Source organism: Haplochromis burtoni, unplaced genomic scaffold (assembly GCF_018398535.1).
Source record: "Haplochromis burtoni strain Fernald_Lab_line unplaced genomic scaffold, NCSU_Asbu1 Contig_517, whole genome shotgun sequence".
NCBI lineage: Eukaryota > Metazoa > Chordata > Actinopteri > Cichliformes > Cichlidae > Haplochromis > Haplochromis burtoni.
Genome location: NW_024582878.1, coordinates 4,992 through 14,655, shown reverse-complemented (window position 1 = coordinate 14,655; position 9,664 = coordinate 4,992). Strand labels below are relative to the sequence as shown.

The following is a 9,664-nucleotide window of genomic DNA, read 5'->3' as shown; positions in this document are numbered from 1 at the left end:
GTGGACCCATATAGACACTTTAATAGTGTTGAAATCAAATCTGACAGTGTTAATTTGGACATGCCAGAAACAAACTTAACACTACAGTTGCAACTATCTTACTTAGGTTTTAATGTTGATTAATATCTAAGCATTGACTTTTTGAAAACCCAACCTTAAATATGTTGGCAATACATCGCTAAGTAGCTTATTATTTTAATGTATCTGACTGATTTCACTGGGTGACATTAATTCACGGGGCACATTCCTCATAAAGCAGATAAGACAGTTACAGACAGTTCCATCACACTGGAAAAAAGTCTTAAGCGAATGTGAGTCCAAATGGTGTGTGTCTCTATGTTAGCAGGATGTACCCTGCCACTCGCCATGTGGCAGAGCAATAGTTCTCAAGGCCTTCTGAAGGCCAAAGTTTTTCTTTGGTTACTTTTTCACTCATTTTTTATTCCAGTCCATGATGATTTTCAGAGGGATGGGTTTCTTGTTTGTTAAACCACTTAAAACCGACACATGATTCCCTTAAAGGCAAAAACACCTAACTCAAGAGATGAATGAATTATGGGTCTATGCATAATACAGAACCTAGCAAAGAACCAATTTTAAAATATAATATAAAAAGCTAATAACTAATAACTAGTTATTGGCTAATAGCTATTAGCCAATAACTTGCATATCTTGCCTGGTATGCATTACATTAGAAAAAGTCTTTTTGAGGAAACTGGACAAGTGGAGGACAAAAGAAGTGGCAAGCCTAAAAATAAAAAAAATAAATCTACAACAGATGAACACTATGTTTTCCATTTTTCTCCTCAACACTAGGGCTGTTCGATATAACTATATATATCGGATGATGATATAAAAACGTCTATCGTTTCATTTTACGCTATCGTTTGTTTCGTGGTGTCGCAAAATAAACTGTTTACGGCAATATTTTCTCATTGTTTTGGTGATCACTGTGGTGGCTACATTAATTTCTTAAAGTTCTCTCTTTCTTTATATTTAATATAACCACACTACGACGGACAAGCGCCTGTTTTTATGCGTTGTCGTTAGCAACAACGACGGTAACACCATCGCGTGTCCGCTTGTTTATGTTCCACATAAACCTTTCACAATAAAGCTCAAGATCCTGTTGAGACTTTTCAAAATAAACTGAATCACGTGAAAGAGCAGATTATTTTACGGATGAGAAGTAAAAAAGAGCCGCCAGGTGCTAAAAAATAAACCTTAGACTCAAACGTTAGAACAGGCTTTTCCCCGCAGCACACCGTGTAATAAATACTCACAAAGAAAACGGCGGCCGTTACAACTTATGTCTAAAAATGTATTGTTTCATGCATCTGTTAAAACACTCGACTCCAGCTACATGACAGGCAGCTGGAAACACTTTACGCAAGACGAGATTCACAGAATTTACAGAAAATGTTACATTTTTGTGATTTATATCGTTATCGGGACAATAGATGTCTTATATCGGGATATGAGATTTTGGTCATATCGCATAGCCCTACTCAACACCATACCTAACCAACACCTCATCGTCTCCTCTGTTCACTTAACCTACATGTCCCTGAGGACACTCACTCTCTGCCACTTCATCTAACAACTTCTGCATCCAGTAATGCCATTTCTACATGCATGTACATTTCCAGAATTCCATATTCTTTTATATCCGACATCCAACCTGTGGGTCAAATGCACTAACAATATTCACACCTTCATTTTCCAGCTTCAAATTCATGATGCTGTCTGACACTATTCTTTCAAGATTACGGTACCCCTACTCCTTTCCACTTGCTCTCTACAGCAAAGTAGAACAGTCCAAATCCAGTGCTACTGACCTTGCTACCCTTCCACCTGGCCTCATGCACACACAATAACTCACTCTTCCTTCTCTCCATGTCAGTGAGCTCTCTCTCTTTACCAGTCATAGACCCTCCTTTTAAAGTCCCAACTCTCCCCTCCATAATCACATACCTTACCCCTTTCCTTTCCCTAATCTCTAATAATCTATATAAAAACATAGGGATTACCATGGTAAACACAGATCTAGAACCCTGCAAGTGGGCTTTATATTTCTACTTAAATGACACATCAATACAGCATGTGTTTTGAAATGCCAGCACAACTTGACTTATTCATGTCTTATGTGGGCAGCACGGAGGTCAGCAAGAAGGTCCTGAGTTCAATTACACCATCAGACCGGGGTCGTTCTGTGTGGAGTTTGCATGTTCTCCCCGTGTTTGCATGGGTTCCCTCCGGGTACTCCAGCTTCCTCCCACCGTCCAAGACATGCAGCTTGTGGGGATAGGTTAATTGATTAATCCAAATTGCCCATAGGTGTGAATGCGGGAGTGAATGTGAGCGCTGTCATGTGGCTGTCTGTCTCTGTGTGTTAGCCCTGCAACAGACTGGCGACCTGTCCAGGGTGTACCCCGCCTCTCGCCCTATGACAACTGGGATAGGCTCGAGCACCTATCCTGAAAAGGATAAGCGGAAGCGAATGGATGGATGGATGGATGGATGGATGGATGCCTTATGTGTTGCTGACTGAAGTAGAGGACAAGGCCCCTGAATAACAGACGGGGGTTGGAGTAATGTTGTAAGCAGGCCTTAGTGACAGACAAAAATTAAGAAACTCACGCTGGTCCTGAAGTGAGAAGTGTACAGTTCTGGATGGATCTCGTACTCAATGGGGTCATAGATGCCGTCACTCTTTCTTACAAGGTGGTGGTGTCGGCTAAGGACGGTGGCATACACTTTGGTCATATCTGGCAAGAAAACATACAGTTTGCTCTAGTTAAATTACATAATATAACTTAATGATAGTGATAAAAACGAACAAACACAATTGCATAATAAAAGGTTGTAGGAATACAGTTAGCTTTAGCCATAAATTAGTATATATCTAATCTTAATGTCACATTAATGATTCTAGTAATATTTTGACTTAATCTTTAATGATAATACAGTGAACTGACTTTGAATCCTAATAATTAGAGAGGTTTACTGTGGTGCAGGGCTCTAGACTAACTTTTTGCCATGGGCGTACGCCTAACTTTAAAAAGTTAGGCGTACCGGCACAAAAGTTAGGCGCACACAAATTTTATAATAATTTATATAATATAATGTGTTTTTCTGGATACACTGTGCTTTTTCAGCATTCAAAGATTGATGACACCGTGTCAGAGCACTGGCTATGAATTTCAGAAGGATCAGGCTAACTTAACAGAAAAGTTAGCAATAGTTCTTTTCCTATTACAGCTACATCCACTTCTGTCGTGCCTAGGCTGCTCACTAGGGCTGGGTATCATCACTGATTTCTATAATCCATTCGATTCCGGTTTTCAAAGTCCCGATTCGATTCAACTTAGCCTCAGACAGTCAGAAATATTATAACTCTGATCATTTATCAGTACTGACTTCATCAGAATTGTGAACATCACAGCAGATGCCTTTGTGTGAAAGTAACTGAGAATAAAACACAGAAAAACATGAAGGAGATTTTCCTGGTCTGGCTTTTTATAGCAGATAACCTTAAAAATATTCTACAATGTTCTGCATATAAAGTTTAAATTTCTTCAGTATTGAACAACAGAAAAAATCAGGCTTTCTTGTCCGAGGTCATTTAAGTGAAAAAAAGAAAAAGAAAAGAAAAAGACAGCAGCCACAGCGCTGTAAACAACGGTAGACTGGTGGGTAATAAGCGAATGAATAATACAGAAAACAGAGATTGGAGACGGGAAACTGTTCTTGAAGTACAGAGAGAGAAGAGAGAGTAGCTGTGCATGAAGTGTGATTTTAATAGTCGTGGAAGCAAAACAGCAAAATTCATGACGACATTGATCAAATGTGAAGCGCAGTTTGCTGCTTCTTTTGCTGCTGGCTCGGTGATTTTGGTTGGAGAGACAAAACCTGCAGCTCAGAATCAGCGCAAAAAGACGTAATCACAGCGCGGACCGGACGCATCAGATCGCTAAGCTCCGACAGCGTGTCCGTCTACGGGCCGTCGGGTGAGAAAGCCGAGAAAGACAAAGTTGATTCTGATGCGTCGGGTCGTTCTGTGTTTACGTCTTTGTGTGGAGTCCGTGTACCTGCTCTCATTCTGCTGTTTGGTTGTTGTTGAAATGGTTTTGTGAGCTTTAATCTGAGAATCTGGCGTTTCTGGCAAAACACAGTTATATTTAAAAGTCGATTCAGGATTTAATGAATTGATATCGCTTTATTCAAGCTACTCACCTCCCACTTCCACCTGCACTTTCAACTGGACCACGGCCAATCAGAGAGGTCCCGCCCCTTACTATCTCTGATTGGTTTAGTCCACGATAGGGGCATAATGTGTGTCTGTTGTTGACCACAGGGAAGGTTGCAGATTTTTTTTTTTTTTTTGCTACCCGAACAGTTGGTCGCACAGGTGCAACCAAATTTTTTTTTTTAGTCGCACCACTGAAAAATTTGGTCGCATTTGCGACCAAATTGGTCGCACTCTAGAGCCCTGTGGTGGGATGTGGAGTTGTGTGTGGTGTGGAACAACAAAGGTAGATGGAAAGCTGCTCTCATAAAAGCAAAGGAAAACACTGCAAATAAATATCACTTGACTTGCCAACTTGCAACTAACCAGGGAACATCATTCATGTCTCACAGACTACAAGGACTGTACGAATTACTGGCATTAAATGTGTTCAGACCAACTTCTCCCACCCTCAGACTGATGGGGTGGTGGAACGGCTGAATAAGACTTTAAGCTCCATGATTCGCAAGGTCATTTACGCAGATGAACACAATTAGGATTGCCAGTTAGACCCTCTTTCGTTTACAGTGAGGGAGGTGCCCCAGTTTCATGGGATTTTCTCCCTTTGAGTTACTGCTCAGCAGAACTACACTACTGCCCTTTGTGATGTGATAGCTCTGTTTGAAAAATCTTCACCGAGCATAACACCCCAATAGATCTCAGACCCAGCAACAACCTCAGACAACAAAATGGAAAAACAGTGGAAAAAAAGAAAAGAAAACAATGTTGTGTATGTTATATGATGAGCAGTTCTCAGACCAACACATAGGAGGGACGAAACAACCACTCCAAAGGTACGTAGCGCCACAAGAGAGATCCAGGTCTTTAGGACAAGATTCAGCTATAATTTCACTTCAATGAGGGGACACACTGTTTTCATGATGCTAATATTCACATTTTGGACAGAGAAGATGGATGGTTTCAGAGAAGAGTAAATGAGTAAATGGATATCCACTGAATAGAGGTAGTGACCTACAACACCAAACAGGTGCCACCTATAATACAGTCCTGAGATCATTTTCCAAGTGATTCACCTCCAATTCACACTTTGTCTCATGGGATCCTAATGACTCACATGATGGCAGAACGGGTCAGTGACTCTCAGTATCTCAAAGTTGACAACCCCACAAAAACAGGGATAGAGATGACAGACATTTTATTATCATCATCTGGTATATTTTGTCATATCCCACAGCCTTAAAATGAATTGACAGATATTTTGTTTTTTTAGGTTCATGACTTTCCAATTTATTCACAAAGGCAAAAATAAAGGAACATAGTAAAAGTTTGGTTAATAGTAAGAACTTTTTGATCAATCTAGAAATTTATAAATGTTCTTATTTTCTAAACACATTTCATTTGTAATATAATCTCTAAGCAATGTTTAATTTAAGTCCTTGTGCTTTTTGTGGTATCCATGTTTTTCCACATTCCAAATAACAAGATCAGACAGACCATTTCCCCAAAGAACTTGTGTGTTTAAAGTGATACAACCCACCACGGTCACTCCAACAGCTGAAAATTGCATGATGCTCAAAATATTTCATACCTCCTGTTTCAGAGACGTCCTTCAACTCGTGAGGTTCAACATATTCAACAGGAAGCTCGTTGATGATGTCTTGGGCTCCCTGCAAGAAAGAAAAAAGATGCATAAAATGAAACATTCATCACAAAATCCTCCTTAATGTATTTTTTCTGAGTGTTTGGTTGTGTCTAAGGTTTTGTACCTTGGAGACATTTCCTGTTCCAGTGAAGCAAAATGTGAGGGGTCCAATGGATTTGGGCATAAGCCCCATTGAAATTTCATACCCACAATCCCTGACTGCTTGGATGGCCTGGCTTACATTCCTATAGTTATGAGCCATACCAATGTGCTGGATATGAATCATGTGGAGAAAAGGACATCACATGTGAACTCTTTATAAGGACAAAGTTGTTTTTAACATTTTTTTGAAATGATAAAGAATGTCCACTCTTACCATAAACGGAGTGTGGTGGCCGAGAGCCAAGAAGCGCAGCCCCAATCCATGCAAAATGTTAATCATTCCTGAAGAAAAAGGAAAGAGAGATTCATTTACTTCAAAAAGAACAATTTACTAAATAATAACACACAAAATAGTAATTTATAATGTGGCATCATAAACGATTAAAATGACAGAAATATTTATAAGACAGAAAAAGCTGGTCATTAATTTAAGGTTAGAGGGTGATTTTTAGTATTCTGTGCCATTTAAGCTCCCATGACAGACTAACTATTGTATGTTGTATAAAAATACAGACCATTCAAAATGGCTCAGTAAGTATTTGTAAAAGCTTGCCTTACACCATCAAACTCTCATCTACCATAGAAAACCATCTTATGTATGCAAAATTATGTTCTTAATGGTCTTCTAGTTACATGACTTACAGCTAGTTGTATATAGTTTTGGAGGGAAATCATCTACAAGAACCAGAATAAACAGCTTTTTCTATTTGATTTCTCAGATCTTTGGTCCCGATTTAGGTTCAGATAACATAATTATAAAGTCCAGCAAGGGCCAGGACAGTCTCCTAAAGATGATTCAGCTGCAGGATTGGGGTGCCATCTGTGCAGATCTTGCTCAGGAATGGCAGCAAGCAGTTGTGAGTGCATCTGCACACTCAGTGAGCTGAAAACTCTTGGAGGATGGCCTGGTGTCAAGAAGGGCAGCAAATAAGCCACTTGTCCCCCCTAAAAATATCAGGGACAGGCCGATATTCTGCAAGAAGTACAGTGAGTGGACTGCTGAGGACTCAGGTAAAGTTATTTTCTCTGATGAAGCCCCTTTCTTATTGTTTGGGGCATCTGCAAACAGGATTGTCCAGATAAGAAAAGGCGAGCACTACCATCAGTCCTGCCTCAAGCCAACAGTAAAGCATCCTGATACCATTCGTGTGGGGTGCTGCTTTTCAACCAAGGAAGTGGGATCCCTCACAATTTTGCCAAAAAACACAGCCATGAATAAAGAATGGTACCAAAACATCCTCCGACAGCAACTTCTTCCAACCATCCAAGAACAGTTTTGTGATGAACAATGCCCTTTCCAGCCTGATGGAGCACCGAAGTGACTGAAGTGATAATAACTAAGGGGCTCGGGGAACAAAACATTGAAATTTTGCATCCATGGCCAGGAAACTCCCCAGACCTTAATCCAATTGAGAACTTGTGGTCAATCCTCAACAAGCAGGTTATGAAAGAATGGGTTGTGTGGGATTATAATATTATTTTATGCCATGTTAGACCCCTAATTAAAGATTGTGAATTATTATGTAGTTTTAGTTTGCATTATTCTCCTGAATTAGAAGAAGGTGATAACTATTGCATTTGTTAAACTGATTTGCATTACATTAGACTGCTGATTTATTGTGAATGAATGATATTGTTTTATGATGCATTATACTGCTGAGTTATAAGAAATACTGTTCGCAGAAAGTCATCGCCTTATTTGTCTGATTAGAAGAGAACAGAACATACTGGAGTTTTCTGCCCCATCTCAGCAGGAGCAGATAAACAGGGAGCCAAGGTCGTAGCTTAGGCGCTGTGTGAGAGAAAGAATGTGAATGTTTAGGCTTTTATGATTAGGTGGGGGCCACTAGAGGCTATAAGAGTTTGATCAATGCTCCACCATTTTGAGATCTGATGCTGTCTGCGTACAGTGTCCATCTCCCACGCGTGTGATCATTAAAATCATCGTTTGACTCAACCCGGCCGGACCAGTGTTGTTATTGTGGTTTTTCCTCTTGTATCCATCCCCAATATTTGAATCCGTAACAGTTTGGGGGCTCGTCCTGTGGTATTGGGGTGGAAGTTGGAGGTTTGGACGGTCCGAGGTTGTCGAACGGACAGGCACAAGCCAGTGGTCTGACGTGAGTGGGCATAAGCCGGCTTATACAAAGGTAAGGCACTACCTGTTGAATTATTTCCAAAGTGTGCCAAATTGGACATGATAAAATTAAAGTCTACTCACTGAAATTACTGGTAGATGTCTGTTTTGATTTTGATGAAAAAATCTCATGAGTTAATGCAGTTAGAGGCTGCTAAGAAATTGAGTTATCAAGTGTTTAATGCAGTTAGAGGCTGCTAAGAAATTAATGCAGTTAGAGGCTGCTAAGAAATTATGAGTTAGAGGCTCAAGATAGTTAGCTCAGTAGTTGGTAGGGAATTGGTCATTTTGTGAGTTAGAGGGTCCATTGGTTATATGGTGGTCCTGAGTTCGTCATGTTGTGAGTTAGAGGCTCCATTGATCACTAGGTTGCACCTGCCTCAGTCACACTCTTGTTTCGAGGAGTTGACTGCTGTTTCAAAGTGTTATAAATTATTATAGGACGGCAGTTAGAGGCTGCTAAGAAGCGCATAGCCCGGAGGTTACGCTCCCTCCTGGCCGTGGACGCGCGACCTTGACCTGTCGGCGAACAGGGTTAGTTCAGTTTGGCTTAACTGTGGGGTACAGGGCATCCTGGAATAAGCTAGGAGTTAGAGGTCTCCTTACCGTTGTTAAACGGTATCTGCGCTTTTTTGGACACTGTTAAATTGAGTTAGGGACTTTAGAGATGAGGCCAGATACAGTTAGAGGCTGATACTGGTTAATTGATCACAAAAAAGTTGGACTTTCTTCGGTTGGACCCGTTAACTTAAATTTGTCAAAATTGTGTAGGCGCTAAAGCTGTCAGGCCTGACAGTGATTGTAAATATAAGACGTCTTTGTAATATAAAATAGAGTTGTGTGTGAGACGAGACTGTGTGTGACGACAGCGCACTGCAGCGCTGCGAGCTATTTTTAGACTGTGTGTGAACATGCAAATGAGGTGGCTGCTGTGAAGCGCACAGAGGACTTTTGCTTGCTGTTTAGCGTGTTTTTGAGTTTTATAATTATGATTTGCAAATACTGTTAAAGACCTGTAAATAAGACGCTGATTTTGCTGATTATAATATTACAAATAAGGTTTTGAATGACTAGGGTGAATGTTTGATGTTTGGCTGGGTTTGATATAGAAAAGACAAATCGTGCATGATTTAGACCGGCACTTCAGTCGGCAGGGTAAGAATGAGTGATAAATACAGCTGTGATTTGTTTCAGTTTTGTGGTGTGAAGCAGGATTTATAAGATTTTTAAGTGACTCTTGGTTCAGTTCAATAATATAGGCAGTTACATTTGATTTACGGTTACGATTATTATTGGTTTTATACATTCATATTAATGGAGGATTGTGACTGAGAGTGTGGAGAGAGGACGTGAAGACGGCTTTGCAGCTGCTGGAGTGAGTAGCTGTGTGTGTGACAGGAACTCTGCATGCCCATAGAAGGCAACTGCCTGACTGTGTGAAGTATGCACCCAGAGAGAGAGCGAGAGTAAAATC

At 40.4% G+C, this 9,664-nt stretch overlaps 1 protein-coding gene across 1 annotated transcript in view; it reads right to left on the bottom strand.

Annotated features, from left to right (window-relative positions):
* LOC102289679 (alpha-aminoadipic semialdehyde synthase, mitochondrial) overlaps positions 1 to 6,335 on the bottom strand; it is a gene marked incomplete at its 5' end in the record, with an annotated part of 60,696 nt that extends 54,361 nt beyond the window's left edge. Inside the window, 4 exon segments of the mRNA XM_042214100.1 lie at positions 2,641 to 2,768; positions 5,838 to 5,916; positions 6,016 to 6,162; positions 6,268 to 6,335. Of these exon segments, the coding sequence (XP_042070034.1) occupies positions 2,641 to 2,768; positions 5,838 to 5,916; positions 6,016 to 6,162; positions 6,268 to 6,335 (422 nt within the window).
* Between the last annotated feature and the right edge of the window lie 3,329 nt (positions 6,336 to 9,664).